This window comes from Coturnix japonica, chromosome 1 (genome assembly GCF_054131305.1).
Source record: "Coturnix japonica strain WE chromosome 1, WE-NBRP24, whole genome shotgun sequence".
Lineage (NCBI taxonomy): Eukaryota > Metazoa > Chordata > Aves > Galliformes > Phasianidae > Coturnix > Coturnix japonica.
Genome location: NC_140663.1, coordinates 122,087,918 through 122,110,120, shown reverse-complemented (window position 1 = coordinate 122,110,120; position 22,203 = coordinate 122,087,918). Strand labels below are relative to the sequence as shown.

Genomic DNA, 22,203 nt, shown 5'->3' with positions numbered 1-22,203 from the left:
GGGGTTGTTGGACTGTTGGCTCAACCTCAAAGTGACTGAATTTTGAGGTGATGTTACAGGGAGCTTCTCAGCGGTGGCTGAAGGAACATGATGGAAAAGAAATGCAAAGCCAGTGCTAGAGAAGGGTTCATCCCCATCTCCGTTATTACCTGGCAAGTGTTTTATAGGTAAATGCTGCTATGGAGAACAAAATGCACAACAAAAACGGATAGGTTCACATCTAACCAGTTATTTTATAAAACCCTCGCAAGCACGTATGTTACCTCAAAAAGAGAGTGTAACCTTGACTGATGTTCTTGCAGAAGCAGAGTGCTGTGTTAACACCAATGGCACGGAGCACACTGGCATCCAAACAAGTTGGGAGGCTGAGCCATTTTGCCTTCAGCAGCTGAAACCATTCTGTAAGCGTTTCACATGTAATTAAACCATCTTTTCCCATCAGGTGATCTGACCTCAGCATATAACTACGCAGGCCAGGACAAAAGATGGTAAGGTGGTTCAAATAATGGAACAGTGGGCAGAAACCTCCTATTTGTAAAAAGGCATTGCTTTGTCCAGAGGGGGAAACACTGGCTTTTCTCAGGATCCTTTTATTCATGAACTATGCATCCCATGCTTGTGTTCATAAATGTTTCCCTGCCATCAGCCACCATCTGCAGACCTATCCAGCCGTGCCCCTGGCTGCCAGTCATTCCCATGCTTCTCTCAGAGATCACAATAAGGACCCACGCATGCAGTCGGTGTAGCTGGAGAAGTGCACTCTCTCTCAGCCACCTACTATTTCTCTGGAGCCTGTGGTTTGGCATCAGCAACCACAGCACAGACATCCTACTATCACAGCATTAAAACTCATCGACATGACAGTGGTTCCCTCAGTCTGGCGCAGCCATCTTGCAGGCAGCAGCGATGCCTCATTCACGCGCTGATCCCCCTCTCTGGTTCATTATAGCACTGGTGGGTCAGAGCAAGCTCTCCATAAGGCTCCGTAAAGGCAGCTCTCCTCGTGCACTAAGTGTAGCTGCCGCCCATCACTCCTACTCTAGATATTCCTTTAAATTCACAACTGTGGCACCAGAGACCTCAGCTGGCAAGGGCTGAGGCAAACAACAGCCGTCTCCGTTCTTCTATGTCAGCGTGACTTCTTTGCCAGGAACTATCACTGTCAAGTAAGGGTTAAGAAAATGCACTGCTGAAATGCCCTTCATGGGCAGAGCCTCCTGTGTGCATCCCACTGCGATAACATCACAGCCCAAAACAGGAACAGCGCGCTCATTGGTGCGGGGTCTGTGTCTGGGCAGCAGCTGGAGAGGACACATGGGAGAAAATGCTGAACCAGAAGTGTTTTATTTTTGGTAGTTTAATAATGAGCCAGGAACGTTTGTGAAGAGGAGCTGAAGAAAGACAAACACATCTTTTCTGAGGGGCATTGAGACAGTCCCCTCAGTACTTCATGCCAGTGAGGCCTTGAAGCCCTCACCATCTTTCTAAGACTCCTGGCATAGACTTGCACACACAGGCATGAACCAAATGTTTTCATTCCAGCTTGGCTCACCTTGGTGTCCACACTCATATTTCATCCACATGAGAGAGGAGGTCAGAAGCCTGCATGAAGTCCAGCCTTGCAAGCTACATCAGCTGGGCAGGGGAGAAGGAGGCATGTGGCACAAAGGGGACCAACCATGCGAAGGCCATGCAAGGGTTTGGGGAAGAGGTATGGGGAGCCTACCATGGGGATGGGGAGATCGGAGGCTGTTATGTGTTTTGCTGGTTCTGCCACTCACAAAACATTCTTCTAGGACAGGTGAAAGGAATGTGAAGGTGCAAGACAGCAGGAATGAATAAATAATCAGAAATGCTCCGTGCTTTTCAATTCCGAGTGTTTTATAAACATTAACGAATCTTCATGAGCTGTTGGAGAGGTATTTAAGCCACATTCCATTTTTATAGATAAGGAGATGAAAGCTCTGGCTTAAGTCCAGAGTTTTGAACAGCACAAACTACTTTTAGGAGCTCCACTTGATGCTTAGCACCAGAACTCCAAAGGGATTGATTTCACATTTGCCATCGCTGTCAGTGGGATACTGATTACTTGTACAAAACTAGGTTTTAACCTGCATGCTCAAAAGCAGCTTAGAATGACTGCTGAAGGTTCAGGCTCCTTTGGCTTGTTGGGTTTCCCCAGTGTGTATAAGGAGACACTGCTTTGGGAGATAAATGGAATATTATTGCCACAGTGAAACATACTAAGATTAAGATTTTGTGGATTTAAGATTTACAGAAAGGACTGATTAAAACTTGAGGTGAGAAGACTTCCAAGTAACCCCGTTCATCCGCGCAAACAGGGAGGGAAGTGGAACATGTTTTTCTGCTTCTCCCATAAAGGATAGGCAGATGGTTTGGGTGCATTTCCCTATGTGTGTGATGAATAGTTTATTCCTGAGAAGTATATAAACCAGGAATGTACCTACAGTTACTGGCTTTGCTGAAGCGAGCAGAAGACTTCCTTTGAAACCACGTGAACTGGTAGTCCAGTAAATACATACGTGTATATATATAGCTGTGTAAAACACAATTTATAGCAGAATAGTTTAAGAATAAGGAAGAAAAGTAGCTATTTTCATTGGCATTGGAGTTTCACCAGTCTTAAAGTTGTTTATCAGGTCCTGTGTTCACAATGACAGATCCCATGGAGCAGCAGTGCAGCATCAGATCCCGCTGGTACAGGCAAGATGGAGACCGCTATAGCTGTAAGCAGGACCAGGTACTTTTATGCCTTTCTGGGCTGTAACTGCTGTGTGCCTTGAGTCATCGCTGGCAGAGAAAAGGGCACAGCTATTTCAAGGCTTCAGAAAGGCTGTACTGACCACATGTGTGGATATTCGAAGGAAAAACACAGTAAGAACCTCAAGGAAATCTTCAGATCAACAAGGGTCCCTGGCTCCAAGTGCTGCGAAATGAAGTGTAAATTCTAATTCTAAACCATTGTTGAAGCTTTGAAGAGTTTTTCATCTTGAAAAGTGAATTAGTGTGGGGATTTTGGATCAGGAAGCAGCCTTGGAGGAAGTCGCTACTAAGTGGCTGCTGCACTTTAAGCTTTCTTTGAGGTTGCAGCGCCAGCAGCCGCACTCCAAGTGGTGTGTTGGCTCAGCAGTACCTCAAGGTATTGACCAAATACCTCAAGGTCACTCGCTTTCCCAGCTAAAACCTCACTGCTCTGCAGAAACTTGCAATTAGAGAAACAGCAGGTTGGAACCGCTGCTTATGGAGTATTGTCCTGCTCACCCCGGGCTTTTCCCCTTGTCACAGCTTATAGAGCCTTTACTGCTGATTCTTCTACCACTTACTTATTTCTACTGTTGTTCTAGATCCCACATCACTCAGTTTAGTTCATCAGATTCTAAAAGGTACCAAAACATTGCCTGCTTGTTTCATTCCCTTTGAGGAGTGCCGATGTATTTTAGGAGGGCAGCTCTTCCTTTCCCACTATAATACAGCGACTATTGCATGCCAGAAATAAATGATATTCTTGGAATGCAGCATCTTTCTTGGGGCTGTCCTTTGGCACAGGTATAATTTCAGTGTCTTGCTTCAATGTCAAAGCAAGTAATGCAGAAAAGTGCTGGGAGGACTGGTCTACCCTCAGCTGTGTACTTAAGAAAAACACCTTTGAGTCCAGGTGCCCTGGAAGATGAGCAAGGAGAATATCATGGCTGGGATTGTGAGAAGTGCCTTTTCTCTACACCAACAACTGCCTCTGCTCCTGGCTTCCAGGGATCATTTACCAAAGGGGTTTGGCAACCTGTGGTGTAGAGATCTCTGCACCTACTGCAGATGGGGAGGAAAGCTGGTGAGATCCCACTCACTGTGGAGCTGGTCAAGGGGCTGGCAGGGTAAGAGATGGTCACATCCCTGTGCCATCCTTTGCAGAAAAGTGTGACTTGAAAACCCCTGCCTGGGTTTCCCCTCGATCATCTGCTTCCCAGAAGAGGTTTGTCAGTCCTAAATTGCAGAAATTGCAACTGGAAGTCATGGAGCGATGCTGGAAGTAAAACAAGAAGTGGAATCAGCAACAAACGTAGCTGGGACAACTGAACTACTTTCTCTCCTAAGTATTTCAGTAAAAGACCTGAGAAAAGAACTGAGTTTGGCTGGTTGAAATATAAACATGTTTATTATCATGTTGTTGACAGGGAAAAAGTCATGAAATATTATTGCACAAAACCATGAGTCAAGACCTCTAATCTGTTTTTACAGTGATGCCTGTAGCTTAATTGCACTTACTCCTGAGAGTATATTATAACTTCTTATATCTTCATTATTGCACAGGCATTAATTTAATCAGAGATAATAAATGAAGCCTCTAATTACAGGTCATAAATTTTGTTACTTTACCAGAACAGGTGGGAAGACAAGAAGATGTGGCCCCATAAACACGAGCTGGCTTTTGCAATCCTGTCATTAAGGACACTGGAAACATAGCTGAGAACACTTCAGCTCTTCCACAACTGTCCTTAATGCAGAAGACCTTTGGTGTAGAGTACCTTTGCCACCTTCTGGATCCTTACAAACCCACACGTGTCTTGTGTTTGGATTTCTGAAGTAGATCTAAGCGTAAGGATTACGTTTGTAGATTCCCGGGATCTGATATGTCTAGAGGGAAGGTCTTTGCAGAGTGGTTTCAATGGAGGCATGCTGCCAGGAGCTGGGAGCTCCTCGTGAATGGCTGTGATTTCCCTTCAGGCCCTCCTGTTTCTGCCAGATTTGAAGTGAATTTTCTGCAAGCGAAAAGCAAACGTGGCCCCTTTCCAACAGGACAATGTCTGGGAGGGCGTCTGATGAGGAGAAAACTTTGCGGAGGCCTTTGAAAGCATCTTAAAAAATTCTCTCCTGTAGGGGATTTCTTGTAGTGAAGGAAGCCATTAGATGGGCACAGGAGGCATTAACTTAGTTATCTAATCTTTCTAATCCCCAAATCACATTAGAGGGAATGATCCATCTCTTACTATTTCTAAGATGACTCTGGTCCCTCAGTACACTGTCCTGTGGTCAGCAGTACCTGCTTAGTATTCAACCTAGCCTTCAATTTTTGAAAGAAACACCTCTCTTTCTGCTTTTACTGAATGACTTTTTAAGAGCAGTAAATACATTGTCTTCTTTCTGTTCAACACACTGATACTTGTGGGCAGCTATTTCGTACTCCAGTTGTCGCGTTCAGCCAAGCTACTCATACATCAAATGCACCCAATCTGAGCTCACGAGTCAGCTTTGAACCTTTAAGAACTTCTGTTGTTCATTTCTTAACCTGTCTCCACTAGAACTACACTGTTTAAACACTGAGGTATCCTGAAATTGACATGATATATCAAGCACGGGACACACAGCTTCAAGAAGCGAGAGCATTGACACCCGCATCCATCCCTGCAGGGCTCTGTCCATTCTCACAAACCTTCCCTTGGCTTTGCCTAAGAGTGCCTGGTTAGCAGGTTTAGGTTGCATCATACAGCAGCAAGAGATGTATGTTTGGTGACTTTTTCCTTGCAAGTTTTTTGGCTAAGTAAGACAATAATAATATAATACGCATGCTCAGCTCCTCTCTGCAACCCTTGCTGACCCAGGATTCTTGCTGCAGTGGCTGTGTTGCTTCTTTCCCATGTCTGTGGCCATCCTTCCCTCTCTTTTTTCCCCCTCCTCAGCCATTCCTAGGAGGTTCATTGTGAAGCCCCATCTACAGATGCCATGTGTTGGAGAAGCCGCTGACACAGAAAGCATGAGCTTTAACATTCTGATTGATGATGGCTAGGCCAAATCTGATGTAGTCAGCGATCCTGTTGGTTGGACTCCACAAGATGGACTAGAAACATGTCTACAGACAGCATTAACTGAAGTGAATGTGCACAACGTGGTTCTCTTCTCCTTCAGATCTCAAATCACTGTGACCAAAAGTAAAGGTGAATGTAAAAAACTTCCAAGAACACTACTAGAAATTACTGATTAGCTGTGTGAGAAGGGAGGAAGTACCACCACACCAAACATTTAATAGCTTACCGTCCCCAGGATTGTTTTGGGGGTGGGAGAACCTTTGGGCTATTCTTATCCTGTAAGAGCTTCTTAAATAACCACTTCTTACTGTCATTAATTTTTAAACACATTGTTATATGGATGCCCATATAATAGCTTTTAATAGCTTTTCTTTTCGTAGCAGACAAGTAGTATTCTCACAGCCTGTACGTTGTAGAATCAGACATTCACTACAGTTGGAAAAGACCTCTCAGATCACCCAGTCCAACCATCAGCCCACCCCCATGTACCCACTGCCCACGTCCCTCAGTGCCACATCCACACGGTTCTTGAACACCTCCAGGGTCGGTGACTGCACCACCTCCTTGTGCAGCCTGTGCCACTGCAGCACCGCTCCGTGTGAGGAGAAATTCTTCCTAAAACCCATCCTGAACCTCACTTGGTGCAACTCGAGACCACCACCTCCTGCCCTATCGCTGTTACCCGAGAGAAGAGGCTGACCCCCGTCTCTCCACAACTTCCCTTCAGGCTGTTATAGAGAGTGATGAGGTCTCCCCTGAGCCTCCTCTTCCCCAGACTGAACAATCCTAGTTCCCTCAAATGCTCCCTATGAAACTTGTGCTCCAGACCCCTCACAGCTCCGTTGCCCTCTCAGGATACGCTCCAGGCCCTCAATGTCTTTCTTGCAGTGAGGGTCCCAGAGGTGAACACAGCAGTCGAGACGCGGCCTCCAGATGGAGACGGAAGCCCGGCATTACACCGGGACGGCAGCGTTTACTATACAGCAGCCCAGCCGCCGTCCACCCGCGATCGTTTCCTCGGGTATCTGGACTCCCTCACGGCCACCGCCGGATCCCGGGCAGCGGTTCCCGCACAGCTCGGATAACCCGAGCTCCCTCAGCACAACCCCAACCACCCCAAACTCCCCACCCACGACCCGAACCCGAATAAGGGACCGTGCCCCCGCCCCGCACTCAGCCCCCGGCAGCAGGAGGCCGGCCCCCTCCTCCGCTCCGCCCCCCGCCCCTCCCGGCGGCCGGGCCCGCTCGGAGGGAGGCGATGTGAGCGGGCGGCGGGGGATCGCGGGGGGCGGCGGGCCGGACGAGATGTGGCTGAAGCCCGAGGAGGTGCTATTGAAGAACGCCCTCAAGCTCTGGGTCACCCAGAAGAGCAGCGGCTACTTCGTCCTGCAGCGGCGGCGGGGGCACGGCGACGGCGGGGGGCGCTTCACCGGTACCTGGGCGCTGGGAGCCGGGGCTGCGGGCGGGCGGAGTGGCCGCTTTGTTCGGGCAGCTCGGGGAGAGCCTCGGGCCGGGGGCGGCTTCCCCGGCATCCCGTGTTGGGGAGCTGCCTGCCGGCGGCTTGAGGTTCGGCTCCGTGCTTCACTTTCTAATCGCTTTGCCTGCTCTCCGGAGCGGGGCCGTGCTTTGTGGCGGCCGGCGGGGTCCGTGCGAGGGAGCGGACCCGGCACGGCGAAGTCGGAGCGAAGATCCGAACAGCAGCTCTCACACCGAGACTGGCGATCCCAAACGCCTGCGAGAGGCTGTGCCCTCCCGGCAGCGGGGCTTAGAAGCAGATAAAGGCTGCTCTCTACTTTTTAAACATCGCCATTTGGAACAGTGGTCGGTGTGATTGGGAGAATGGTCAGGTGTTCTCACTGTATTTTCCAGGTCTGAGTTATCAGGTCTGTGTTATCGGAGCCTCCTGCTCTTGAACTGTCGACCCTTGCCAGTAGGTAGTGCTGCTTTGTGCGTGTTTGCCTCCCGAAGTTTGTCCTAGAGGCGGATTCAGAACGAAGCCCCCAACCTGAAGTTGGCCGGGCTGATCCTGTGCTGCCCTTGCGTTACTCATCGCAGAGTAACACAGTGGTTTGGGTTGCAAGGGCCCTCGAAACTCACCCGGTTCCAGCCCCAGCCTACCTGTACGACGTGGTGTAGGGAACCTGCTTTGGCAGGGGGGTTGGATTCGATGATCTCTAGAGGTCCCTTCCAACCCCTACCATTCTGTGATTCTGTCCCCACCGAACAGGCGCTAGATTCAGGTTGAAGCACAGGCTCTGCTAAACGAAACACAAGCGCTGGTAACTTCACGGCTTTCTCTCGCTGTAAGACAAAAGCCTGTCCCCAGGTTTTCCCCTGCCCCCTATGAGGAAGCTGCAGGCCGCTCTTTTGTGACCGTAAGGGCTGCGTGGATTAATTTTCAGAGTTAAAAATAACCTTTTACAGCTGCTTGATTCGAGTCCAGCGCAATCATGAGGTTGGGAGCCGCAAATACTACTCCTCGTGCCCGAGCTCTCCATGGCAGAGGTTTGAGAGCTTAAAAGAAAACAAAATGCTTCTCTATCTGGTTACGTTTCAGGTGAATCACTTTCTGAACCTAAGGTGCACGGGCTTGCACAAACCCTTTGGTTGGCAAAGCTGAGCCACTCCTGTCTTAGAAAACAGTTCTCTAAGGGAACTGTGAATTCTGACTCTCTCCAGAATAATGGCTCCACAGCTTGCCAGCACCAAGTTAGAAGGGTTAGTTTGTTTTGCTGATGAAACAAGGCTTAAGTGGGAACGTTGTCCATATCTGTTTTCTTTTCCCTTGAGTATCATAGAATGGCTTGGGTTGGAAGGGACCTCAAGGATCATGAAACTCCAGCCCCCCGCTACAGGCAGGGCTGCCAGCCTCCCCATTTAATACTAGACCAGGCTGCCCAGGGCCCCATCCCACCTGGCCTTGAACACCTCCAGGAACAGGGCATCCACAACATCTCTGGGCAGCCTCACCACTCTCATAGTGAAGAACGTCCCCCTGACATCCAACTTAGTAGCTTGAGCCTTGGCCAGTGGGAGCTGAATTGGACAGAAGGGCAGAGGTTGGAGAGAGGAGAAGGCCCTGTATGTTTCATGAAAGCAGGTGACTGTTAAAGGAAGTCTCTCAGCTCCTGCCCTGAGGCTGCATGTACTCAGACTATGTTAGAATCCATCTGGGATCAACAGGGGGAGAAAAAAAAAACAAAAAGGAATAGCCAACAAAACCAAGGCGGCCAGATTTCATAAGCAGGGTGTGCAGATGGTGCAGTGGACCACCCAGCATAATTAGCTTTGAGCAGTGGTGTTAGGATCTTGCAACAGCTGAGCTGCCCTCGTGGTTGCTGCTGCAACGCGGTGTTTTCCCTCAATCTACAGGAGAACATCTGTTTTATTGCCCTGTTCTCATTCTTGTGTTTTGTTTTTCTTCTAGGATGCTTTTCTCTCCTTACCAGGGTGTTTTATCCATTATGTAAGAGTAAGTTAGCACAGCTGGAGGGTGTAATTTATGTGGATTTAATAAGGATGGAGTAGGGAACATCTATCAAAGCAAAGTGCTTTTCTTCCATACCCACCTTACTTTCTTTGAGCAGTGTGTTTCAGTTGGACTCTGAGCAGATGTTGGTAAGAGAGAGACACTATTTGCTACTGTAATTTGATTTATGTTCTAGGGCAGTTATTGAGTGTACACTGGATTTGCAAACAGTAGGTACAAAAAATGATGGAGATGGTGTTTAACTGTTCATGACGCGATCAGTGCAGCTCCATCATTGGCCACTTTGTTAATGACAAAAAGACTTGTCATAAAGCCACAATTAGTAGGTCAAATTGAGTTGGATCTGGTACTGGCTGAGGTTTTTGACTCCGGGGTTCTTAATGTATTAATGATAAGCTTGAGATGCCATCAGTAGACAAAATCACTTTCAAATACTTTGTGGTAGAATAGTGTAAGACCGTTTAGCCTGTAAGTTCATCACTATTTTTTGTTGTATTATGGAACGCTGAAAGTTTGAATACCTTCCTGTTTGATTAGATTAATTTTACCTTTTATAATGTTAAGTAAAATTTTAAAAACAACTTTGAAGTCTGTAAACTGCTTCAAGCAGCTTTTTGTCTTGACTTTTTGAGGTACCTTGCTTCTTCAGCTTCTTCCCTGAAGCAGATAAACAGGAACGAAATGTAATCTTTTATTTTACTGGTGTTCTTAATTTAGTTATGATATTTCTCCCTAATGTTCTTCTAGTATCCAACTGTTTTCATCTCAGGGCACTTTACAAGATGGATGTGGTCTTAAATCTTTTGTAATTCTCAGAGGATGAACATTTTAAAGATAGATCAATTTTTCCTTGAGCTTAAATAAAGCTTTATAGTTCACAATCTTAGATGTCAGATAGTACACTGGCAGAAAGAAGCATCTTCTGTATATGAATCTGAACCTTATTGTTTTTTCAATAAAAATAAATGTGATAGCCAGCTTGAGCTATTGGCAGCAGTTGAATTTAACTCCCCATTTTAGGATTTTATTTTTTATTTTAAATAAAGTTCTTGCAGAGTGATGGCTTTCAAGCTGGTCCATAGGGTACGTCCTAGTTGTGAGTAGAGATCTGTTTAGTTACATGGGAATCATAGAATCACCAAAGTTGGGGAAGACTTAAAAGATCATCCAGTCCAACCATTCACCTATTACCAATAGCTCCCACTAAACCATGTCCCCCAACACAACATCCAGTCTTTCCTTGAACACCCCCTGGGTCGGTGACTCCACCACCTCCCTGGGCAGCCCATTCCAGTGCCTGACTGTTCCTGAGAAGTAATACCTCCTAATGTCCCTTGTTTTCCCCTTGACTGGATTCTAACATTTTAATGCATAGACCAAAGTGAGTGTTCGTAAATTCTGTGTCCTTTTTTTGGGTAACTGAAAAGCAAAGGGTGATTTGCTGCTCTTTTGTACTTGCCAATCCGAATAGTACTGCAATCATCTTACATACATCAGCTTTTATTAGCCCTGTTTCTCTCCCAAGGTCAGGATAAATAATCTTGTGGTACAGTCTGCTTCAGAGAAAGACAGGGAGACCACAGAAGTTGAAGGTTCCTGTGACTAAGACAGTAATCCTGTATTGATTTCCCCTACTTAGTATACTCTGGAAGGAGGGGGTCAAAAATGCAGCCGAGACTTCGATTTTCAGTAGAATATGCAAATGCATGTCCTTTATTATTATTTTTTTAACCTTCTGAAAGGCATGGAGGCAAAATAAGCAGTGTATTAAAGTATATATCCTGATACAGACCTCAAAATAGCTTGCCTACCAGAATCGGAATGCTGTAGACCAGTCAACAGCCACAGTGACTCTTTATTTTTAAGTTGTGGAGGCCAAACAGACTAGAAGACAACAGGAAAGTAATTGAGAGTGTCTAGTGGCAGAGTTCAAATAACACTGCCTTGTTCACTTTAGCATTATTTACAGCATCTGTCAGAAACACAAGGGGTGGTTTTTTATCACAATGCCCAGAGCAGCAGCCTGTGTTGGGTAATTTACAGGGCTAGATACTTGTGTGTTCCTCTTCTAGATGGTTTTCAGGCTGAAATCTGTTTTCATGTGTGCTTTTTGCAATGCAGGGGGCAAGGCCTTCAGTTCTGCGGCCTTTGCGGCTGTGAGAACATGCAAGGTATGCTGTGAGTGAGGCCTGTATCACCTGGTGCAGGAGCCAGGGCAAGCTCCGGCTGGGGAGCAGCAGTTAAACCCTGTGTTTCTATATGCCAGGTTGTGAAGATGTGCCTAAGTAGTTCTCAGGGTGCCTCTGCTCTTTGTCTTGCCCTAGACAAGAAGACCACCCTTCTACTACAGCTGGAGTGGACAGATGGACAGTGGACTCCTGGTTTCCATCTGAATCACTATGCAGTGGTCAGCAAGGGTGCCTGCTGTAGTGCAGCTCATACTTTATTTCTATGAACACCTAAACTGTTTGATTTTCTCTTTTTTTTTCCCTTCCAAAATCTAATGCCTGGGCAGCTGAGCATATAGCTACTAACTCTCCTTAACCAACCCGCTCTGTTGGCTGCTTCCACTTTCCAGTGAGAGCGCTGTGGGCAGATGTGGGTTCAGGTGCTGTAGTGTTCCTCTCGCTGTGTTCTCTGGAGGGTTCAGTTTGACAGAGAAGCTTAAAGGACACCTTATTGCATCCCTGCCCAGTTGTTCTGGTTTCCAGTTCAATGAAGATCTTTTGTTACATCCTTCAGACCTCTTAAACTGTGATGGAGGTAAGCAGAGATGATCTCATTGTTCTGTGGAGAGTCTTTATACCTAGCAGAGCAGCGTACAGAAAAATCATTAGTGTCCTTGGTTGTCTCTTGAGCATTGTCCTAAAAGATGAAAGTAACAGATATTATTTCATAAGCTAGTTCCAATTTTTAGTTGGAGTTCAGCCCTGATCACCCTCTATCTAGTTTCTCAGAGGTTTAAAAGAGTTCTTGATGTTGGTGAGGCTCTGGCACAGCCGCCCATAGAAGCTGTGGTGCCCCATCCCTGGAGGTGCTCAAGGTCAGGCTGGATGGGGCCCTGGGCAGCCTGAGCTGTGGGGGGCAGCCCTGCCCATGGCAGGGGTTGGATCTGGATGGGCTGTGAGGTCCATTCCTGAGCCTGAGCCATTTTATGTTTCTCTGAATTTTCAAAGTATCTTGTGGATAATTAACACCGATTCAGGAAATAAACCTGCATTTTTTAGTTTGAAAGATGTGATGTGTTCAGTAGAGAATGGTGTTAGATTAACTTACTGTACACATGTTTCATTGTCTAGATTGTAAGCTACGGGCATGACACAGGATAATTTGTAATGCAACTTTTTATCTTTTTGTGGGGGTATAAGGAAACTTATTTTTAAAGAATAAATGTACTGCACATATGAGAACCAATTGGTTATAAAATACCCTTGGTTAGCTATTTTTTTTTTTTTTCCTGTGAAGAAATGATCAACAGATTTGTTCTGCATCACTTGGCTGAAAGTTATTTAGATAGCAAAATCTGATTGCGTGATTCACAATATCCTGCTTACTTTCCATTTAGTTATAGATTGACTTCCATAGAAGAGAGACACTACCTATCTGTTGCAGAATGGGGAAAGGATCCCCAGATTCATTGCTATTCTTTTATACCTGAGTGTGTTTGTGGCATTGTATCCATAATGCGCAAATAAGATTGATTCGCAATTTGAAGTAAGTATCGCACTGTTGTCTTAATTCAAGGTATTCTAATTTCCAATGTCAGGGCAGTAAAATAAGCACAAAGTTAGATGTTTCAAAAGTAGGGATGAAGTGAGGTCTATGGTGTATGGTGTGGGATTTGCAGGGAATTTTTGATTTCTAGGTTTGCTTCTTAAAGAAACGTAGGCAGATGTTCCCACTGTCTGACTTTCCGCTAAAAGGACCAGATTTATTGAGGTGAAGCGTTTAATTTCAGTGGAGATGTTTCCTTTTCCGCTTCTGTCCTCTCCTCGTATCTGTCAGAAGCATGCATTAAACCTGAGTTTTGTGCCTGAATTTTAGCGTGTCAGTGTTCTTTATGTGTGAGGAGCCTCGTATGTTTTGAATAGCCTGAGATGTTCTCTTGATGCTCTGCAGCTGACCCTTCAAGTTGGTATGTGCGGTCAGTGCAACATTAAGTGCTTCCCTGAAGTAGTTCTGCATCTTGGGAGGACAAAAAGTTGGTGAGGACTTGGTGGAGGAGCTTGTTAAGGGCAAAGAAGTACTTTTAAGTTTAAGTTTCTTCCACAAGTCTTGTTCCACAGAGAGTAAAAAACCCAACAAAATACCACTAACCAGGAACTTTGGGAAGGGAGGAAGCCTGTGTAGCAGTTGATTCTTTGCTTCTGAATCCTTCTAATTCTTAACTGTCCTAGAGATATAAATGGTTTCCCCACTGCCTATGGTAAAGATCTGCTTCATCCTAGAATCTGTGTGTGCATCAGAGACATGCTGATTGGATCATTTCCTCTAGATTACCATCAGCTTGGATGTACTTGTGAGTGTTGTGTCCTTTTACACCCTAGAGAATGCATCCTCAGAAGTTCCATCCCACTGACCCTCAGCCTCCGTCAGTCTCTCCTTTTGTCAGTTATACGCTCAGGTACCAGCTTTCTTGCTCTGATTGATCCTCACTCCCCTTTACTGTTCCCCAACAAAGGCCTCCAGGCTGAGGGCTGTTGGGAAGAGTTGATGGCTGAGACATTAGGGACAGGACTTTCATTTTTCATTTGCATGGTTCTCACTTGAAGGAGGAAACTTCTTTTTTCGCCATAAGTTGATAAGCAAGATGGAAATTGTAAGCAGAAGTAAGCAGTGAGAAGAGGAATTGTTTCTTCTCATCAGTTTTTCAGGAAGAGAAAAAGGAATTAATCCAGTGCAGGCTGAGAAGTGCAGCTTTGCAGCTCCTTGTGTACTTCCATGGCTTTTTTCATAGCTTCTGAAAACAATTGCTTCACCAATCAGATGTTCGCTAAGTGTTCTTTGGGGATTTTCATAGCGCTGTTAGTTGACTTTTTCAGTTACTTCAGTCAAATTAAAGAGGAGTTCTTCTCCTAGACCTACCACCAGGGGATTCACACGCAGCCCTTCATAAGTATCTTTTTTCTTTCACATGATGTCTCAAGTCTTTTGAAGTTTGGCGGTTAAACCATAGTATTGTTCTCTGCATCGTTTGATGCTGTCTTAGTGGCTTTCGTCCAGCTATTTTGAAGACTGCACACTGAAGCTGGGGCTGTATTTTCTGTGAGCGTGGATACGTTGCTACCTTTTATACTTACATATTAAATATGTGGGATCTGGTTGTTTTATTTTTTTGGGGGGAGGGCATTTTGCATTTTTTGGTGTCTTTTATTGTTTCTATTAATCGCTTACAATGACGGACTGGTGAATGCAGCTATAAAGGGCTGGCAAAACCTTTGGAGACTGAGAACAATTCATTTTGTTTTGGATCGATGGTGAAAGAGCAAAAATACAACTGTAAATACAGCGTTTTGGTTGGAAAAGCTGAATGTGTAAAGGGAAAATGAAGCTTTGCATTGTATTTAAATCAAGTGCCAATTTAGAATGGGATACTGCTGCAAGCCTATTTGGATACGGTTGTGGGTATGCAAAATACAGGAGGAGGTTTTCCACTCTTCATACAGCTGAGAACTTACTATTAGCAAGCATTGCGTCCGGTTTTGAGTGTTAGACTTAAAGGTTAGCTCGAGAGCAATGAAATGTTTGGAAACTATGACCTGTAATGAAGAGATGAGTCAGCTGAGCTTCATTTGGAACAAGAGAAATTGTGAAGCAGCGGCAAATTATGTTGATGCTTTTTGAGTTTATCGAGTATTAACATCAAAAGCTTTGGCCAATTAGTCTTTGTGTTCTGGGGAGCAGGATTCGTTTCCAGCAGGAAGGTTTAAGTTTGCGGTGGTTGCTTTGTTTGTTTGTTTTTGCTGTAAGAATACATCCTCACACTGTTGGTAGCGGTCTGCTGGGGAGCTGGTTGAACCTTGGCTGTGGGAGGTTTTGAAGAACAGGTTAGGCAAATGCTATTTATAGCACAGGTACCTTTATCCAGCTTGAGAATGGGGGCTGGAACTGTAATATTTTTTTGGGCTCCCTCGGGTCTTCACCGTAGTTCTGTGATGATATACATATACATGAGGCAGAACCAGAAGTGCAAAATACTTCTGATGTGTTTGATCGTCTAATCTGGTTTGCATCTTGCATTTTGAGTAACTGTGATTTGCAGCTTAAAATATGGACAGAGCTGTTGTTATTGTGTTCTGTGTTTAATTTTCTGGCTTTAGATGTGGAGACTTGCAGGCATAGAATCACAGAATTGTAGGGCTTGGAAGGGACCTCTAGAGATCATCGAGTCCAACCCCCCTGCCAAAGCAGAACTGGTGAAGGTTGGCGCTAATGCTCTTTTCTCCCACTTTTCTCTTTGCACGATTGCAGGTCGCTTGGTGGGTGCCTTGGACGCTGTGCTGGATTCCAATGCGCGTGTCGCTCCCTTCAGAATCTTACTGCAAGTCCCAGGCTCACAGGTTTACTCTGCCATTGCATGTGGTGAGTTATTGAATGGATCAGAAGTTTACTGGGCCATAGCTATTGGTGAGTCACATACAAAAAAATTCTGAGCATGCTCAGCATCTGCATGTCCAAGAAACTCAAGGTAACCCCAACTGGTCGTGTGCAAGTGTGAAGCTCTTGGCTACAGCTCATGTAACATTCTGATTAACCTTTGGTTAGAATCCCGGGTATTGATTATGAAAAAGGTGTTAATGAGGGATATGTTTCAATAGAAAGCTTGCTTAGGTGAGGGTGTTTTCCAGTATTATTTTTTTTTGTCTCTTGCAGAGCGTTGTGATTCTATTTGTATGCCCATCTTTTTGTATGGTAGTCATAGTTGCTTACAGCAAGAAACCGTGTAGTCTTGGCTTTCATCTGTCTTGTCTTTTGCTTGCTGCCTGTGATATATCTTACAACACTTGATAACAAAGTGTAACTTTGACACTTAGAAAACGCGACCTGAAGTAGATAATAAATAGAGTTGTCAAAGACAATGTCTAATAGCTGGGTCTGCAGTGAGCTAATCCATTTTACAGTGTTTCTGCAACTTTTGAAAGTCAAACCCATCTTCAGGAAATTGATATGGATGTGAATTGCAGCAGCCTTACTGGGGCATGTTAAATGCCAGTGTTTAAACTCATCTTGTCCTTGCTTAAGCAGTATGAAGGGCAGTCCTCATCTATTTTTCCACTCTCTGAAATCTTAGCATTGAAATTGACAGCATGTGCTTTGCTTTCATTTCTTACATGGATCAGGCCATGAAATAATTAGCCAAGGTAAATGTTGGTGTGTTTTTAAGTTTTTTGATATTGCAGTCCTTCAAATGAAAGGGGCAATCTGTGTATTCTCACCCTGCTCCCATACGGGCTCATTCTGTGTTTCTTCCATGGTTGCAACAGAGATGATCCCTCTGCATTTCTCTCACAGATGTCTGTGAAGAAGCTTGTGTAAAGTCTGTGTCCTATTTTGTTGTGGTTAGGTTTTCTTGGTTTTGGAATTGCTCTATGCTTTGTATTTCCGCAACTTGCCACTCCCTCTCTTTGCTTACCCCTCACCCCCTTTTTTTTTTTTTTTTCTGAATAAGGCTATTTCATAGAATCATAGAATTAGCCAGGTTGGAAAAGACCTTGAAGATCATCAAGTCCAACCGCAGCCTAACCAGTACCCTAACTAACAACCCTACACTAAATCATATCCCTGAGCACCACATCCAAACGGCTCTTAAACACATCCAGGGATTCATAGAGAAATTTAAGATCTTCTTGCTGTTAAGCCCTCTGATGAAGGCAGTTGGCTTCCATTGGAAGAATAAGCTCAGTGTTGCTGTCTAGGGCTTCTTGATCATTTAAAAATATGTAGTCTTCCTTTCTGAGGTTGATCCTTGCCCTATCCATACTCTTACTGCCCAAAAGCTTTTTGTGTTAAAGCAACTACAACTCAAAAGCTGGTCTGGTTGGAGCAGTTGAGGATTTTACTGAGATAAACTTAATTGATTACTGCTGTCTAAAATTATCTTTTGCTTTCTTAAATGAATACTCAGCACTGAGAAAATGAGATTTGCAGTAATGAGGTGGAAGGCAGAGGGATCTGTTTTGTATGCCGTAAGGGCACGACGCATACACTGCTGTGAGAGCTGCACAGAAATCAAGAACCATGGTAGCAGGAAATGTTTCTGAATAATATCTCTGTTGTGAAACTCTGAAGTGAGCGGGGAGAATGGGCTTTGGCAACAGCAGATGGAAGAACAGCACGACCTGACCCTTTTCTTAGAAAGCTGGAGCTCCGCAAGGGACTTTATTCTCCCCAAGGCTGCAGAAGTGGCTGTCACTGGTTGCCCAGCTCTGCCCTAGCTGGGCTGTTTGCTCTGTGCAAACAGGGTTTTGTTACCTGATTTGGAAGGAGCAGCAGGTCAAATTAAGTTCCTGCTATATAGCAAAGACAAGGAGCAGCTCCAGCAGCTCCTTCCAGTCTTCCAGTGTAACTGCATTAGGGATAGCCATCATAGCATTAGGCAGTGAATTAAAATGACATTTTCCAATTATATGTTGGCGGTCCTGTGCTCCACGAGCTGTAGTCTGAAATTATAATTTATGCATAAGGGTCATATCTGTGTTACAGACTTTTGCAAATCTCCAAGGGCTGCTGGCAAGTCTGATCCTTGCCCAGCATGCCTGTTCTGGCAGAGATGTTTCAGTCCAGATGGCTAATCATCTTATACCACTACAGGGGAAAAAAAAAAACAAAGCCTGACCTCAGGCCTTGTCTCCATCCACGTAATACTTCAGAAGACTTGTGGGAGGCGAAAGAGAACCGCATGGAGCAGCCAAGTGAGGTATCTCTTGTTCTCCAAGAGACAACCCAGCAGCCATCTCATACAGTTGGTATCTTTTAGTTTGCTCAGGCGTAGGGAACCAACTCAGTATTTTCTTTGTGCAGCCTTTTCAGTGTAAATGAAATATTTTTCATATTTCATATAAATAAAGTATGTTTCTGGTGTCCTTAACAGTTGACATGGCATGTTTCCATCACAAAAAGGCCATTTGAGTTTCTCTTCTGTCTTGATTTTTATTTATTTATTTATTTATTTTTAAGATATCTAACCTTGATTAATGATATTTATGAAGTTCCATCTCAAGACCTTCCTGTCAAGGAAGTTAAAGCTTGGAAAGTTTCCCTGCCAGTTGGCATTCCTTATGGAAAACAGAGCAGAGGAAGGTGGAAAATTCATAGCTCAGTTTGCCTTCTGTTGTTGTTGTTTTGAGGCAGTGCGATGCATTTCTGAGGTACGCACAAATACAATTTGGAGACAACAAGTTTTCTGTCTGTGATTCATTTTATAAGTATATTCCTCTATGCTTTGTATGTCTCTTCATCAAACTACTTTTCTCCTTTCTTCCATAAATAAGGCATAAGAAAAGCAACTTTGGCTGTACTTTTTTTACATATAACATTTAACTATTGACCTGTAAGGTCGAGAGTGGCCTGATTTTCCCTTAATTGTCCTCTGTGTCACCTTTCTTGTTCTAACACTCCTGTCATAATGATAAGCAGCAGCAGCAGTTCAGTTTCAAGCAGAAAGAGCCAAAACAAATAGGCAGTGTAATGACTGAAATATTATTTTTGAATTTAGAGCGAACACATTACGTTTGAAAGTCTTCATTTTTCAGTGATTTTCTGTTCACTGGTTTTCTCCCCTAAACCTTGAAAAGATGCTCTTACAGACCGCATAGGTGTTATGGAATCCTTCATTTTTAGGTTTTTTGATTAATACAAACCACTTTTCAAGTAGGGTCATGTCATGTATGTATGCATGCATGTGTGGCAAGTGTGTGTGTGCATGTGCATACCAAGGGAGGAAGGATGATCATGGACTTCCGGGGACAAGACATATAACAGTGGTTTTTGATGGCCCAGTTATGGAATACTGTGTCAAAATAAGCCATGTTCTAACAGATCAGTGAAAAGTTTTGCTGTTTTTTCTGCTTTGGCTTTTAATGCAGCATTTGCTGGCTGAGAATGTTTGAGAAGATAAAGCTAAAAGCACTAAAACTTTTCCTAGAACAATGCGTTTTGTTTTTTTAACAGTATACTGTTACAAATTAGAACTTTTTGACCTCTTTGCTACTGAGATTTTTGCGGTTGAAAGTTCCATTTCTCGTAATGAACTTCAGATAATAATGCATTTTGTTACTTTCATTTTTTTCTTCCTATCAACTTTTATTTTATAGGTTGAATTTTAATACATTACTCTTTCCCTTTCTAGGTGCCACTGCTGAGGAGATAAATCAGCACTGGGAATGGCTGGAACAAAACTTGCTGCATACTTTGTCTGTTTTTGACAATAAAGAAGACATTGTTAGCTTTGTTAAGGGGAAAGTAAAGGTAGGGAAACTGTCTTACTTTTGTCCAGTTAGTTGTAGGAAGTTACTGTCATTCATATATGTTTTTGTTCATCTTAATACTATTTTTTAGTTGAGAGTGCTGATCCAGCTAGTGTTCATCCTGAATGCAGTTGATCACCAAATTGCCTATTTTTCTTGCTTGTGTTCAATTATTTTACTTCTTCAGTAATCACTATAAGTAGTCTTACTGATTTGTTTCCACGCAGACTTGTAAGAAGCAAGAAAGTGTTTGTGCAATTGTATTTTCATACAATGACTATATAGGTAGAGGCTTCTTGTTGTAGAGCAGTGACTCCTGGGTCTTCCTTTGGCCAAGTCTCTCTATTGGCTTGGCATTGCTGACTGTGCCTCCAAGGGGAGCAGGAGGACCTCCTGCTTGAGCAGGCACCTCACTGGTGGTGTTACCCATAACACAACTTCTAGGGTAGAGGAATTAGGTGATGAGGAACAGATTTAAAGTAATAATGGCACATGCGTTAAAACTTAGAAAGCTTGGCATCCTGTGCTCTGCTTTGAATAAAACACACTCTTCAAGGGCTGGCAGTGGTGCAGGTCTGCTGGAGACCACTGTAACTGATATCTTGCTGTAGCCTTCTCCTCAGTAAGAGTAATGCTCTCCCCCCATATCCGCTGTATTGGTCTGGAAAATTGGTGGGAACGGAATGTTTCTGACAGATTTCCACCCTGCTGCTGCAATCTCAGTGGTATCTGAAGTGGGAAAGGAGGCAAAACACATCACTGTGTAAATCTTAGCATTTATCCTGCTTTCTTAAAAGGGCAATTTTGGTGTGCTGCACCTTGCTGAAATGTTAAACTTGCTGTGGCCGCTTCTGTTGGTGGTGCAGAGGCCTTCTCCTGGCACAGATCACATATCTAAGTGCACTGCCAGGTTCAAATAAAATTAATCTCTGTTGATAATGCTGTGGCAGCCAATCGCCTAGTACGGAGAGTATCTAATATTCTTCAGGTTTCATTACTTAATGTTAAACTCAGGTGCTGGACTTTGTCCTCCGGTTAATTCATTTGTTGGAACATCACTTAAAATTCTCAACATTTAATTGTACTGCATGGCTTCTTTGTAGGAAACAGGACCAGTCAGCATACGAAACTGTTACTGTATCTTTGCTCCATATGCAGCAAAACCCAGTGATTGTAAACTGTAAATAGGTGATTTTGCTGGACCTTCTGAAAAAGTCAAAGAAAAACAACAAAAACAAACAAACCCAAAATAGAACAGTGGTGACAACAAGGACAACAAAAAACACAAAAAAAAGAGCTCCAAAACACAGAACACCCCGCAAACAAAATCCCAGGAAAAACCACAACTAAGAGTCTCGATCTGGAAGCGTTCAGAGTGTATGAGATGTATCCGCAGCAGCAATGCACCCCTTTGTGAAAACTGCAAATCAGCTTGAATTTCTTCTTTCTGAAGGAGTTGTGCTATTAAAATTGGAATGAAAAGCTTGTAGTAACTTGCTTGAAATGCAGATACTGTAGATTTGTCATCTGTTGTCTTCTTATTGAATCAGGCACTGATTGCAGAGGAAACAAGCAGTAAGCTTGCTGAGCAAGAGGAAGACCCCGAAAAGTTCCGAGAAGCCCTGGTCAAATTTGAGTCCAGGTTTAATTTTCCTGAAGCAGAGAAGCTGATCACCTATTATTCTTGTTGCTGTTGGAAAGGAAAAGTTCCTCGGCAAGGCTGGCTTTATTTGAGTATCAATCATCTCTGTTTTTATTCCTTCTTCCTGGGCAAAGAATGTAAGTGTAAATATGTAAGAAATCTAGCACTGTGGAGAGAGATAAACAGAACTGCTTTGAAATGCAAAAGGAGTTGGGATTTTTATGAAAAGTGTAATTCTTCCCTGAGATTTTTATTATTCAGATGAAAGATCTTATTTAATTTGGGTTTTACTTCTTCCTTTGTGCTTATATTTCAGCACTAATCTGGTAATAAAAATGAGAACACAAGAGTTTGCAGTCACAGTTACTCTGCAGTCCTTTTTCCTTTTTTTTTTCCACGTGAAGCAGACTTAAAACGTACCAGACCTCCTACAGCTTCAACAGCTGTTTTTAGTGCTGCAAACAGTCAGCCGAGAGCTGATGGGAGCACATCGCCGCCAGCACCGCTGAGCGCAGGGTCGGGCGGTGAGGCAGGAAAGGAAGCGCTGCCTGGGGGAAAGAGCGTGGTGCTAGGAGTGCGTGAGGCTGCCGTGGGGCTGAAAATAGCACAGGAAGCACAGCAGTGACACTGTTGCTGCCCCGAGTCCTCTCCATCCTGCTGTAGTGAGCACGGTAGTATCGACCTACACTGCCATGACTGTAGCAAGAACTACGTAGCGATTAGGGAAGCTGTAGCATCTACTGGTGCGCTAGTGCAAACGTAAGAAATATAAAAGAGAGAAAATGG

General features: G+C 44.2%; 1 protein-coding gene across 3 annotated transcripts in view; it reads left to right on the top strand.

Moving 5' to 3' along the window:
- Nucleotides 1–7,056: 7,056 nt before the first annotated feature.
- Nucleotides 7,057–22,203, top strand: part of TBC1D8 (TBC1 domain family member 8) — a 48,323-nt gene continuing 33,176 nt past the window's right edge. For 2 of the 3 annotated variants that reach the window (XM_085533581.1, XM_015850348.3), the window contains exons 1-4: nucleotides 7,057–7,251; nucleotides 15,781–15,936; nucleotides 19,658–19,776; nucleotides 21,326–21,554. In XM_085533581.1, the coding sequence (XP_085389707.1) occupies nucleotides 7,125–7,251; nucleotides 15,781–15,936; nucleotides 19,658–19,776; nucleotides 21,326–21,554 (631 nt within the window). In that variant the 5' untranslated portion in view covers nucleotides 7,057–7,124. The remainder of the gene's footprint in view (nucleotides 7,252–15,780; nucleotides 15,937–19,657; nucleotides 19,777–21,325; nucleotides 21,555–22,203) is intronic. The other variant, XM_015850356.3, reaches the window with a different exon arrangement.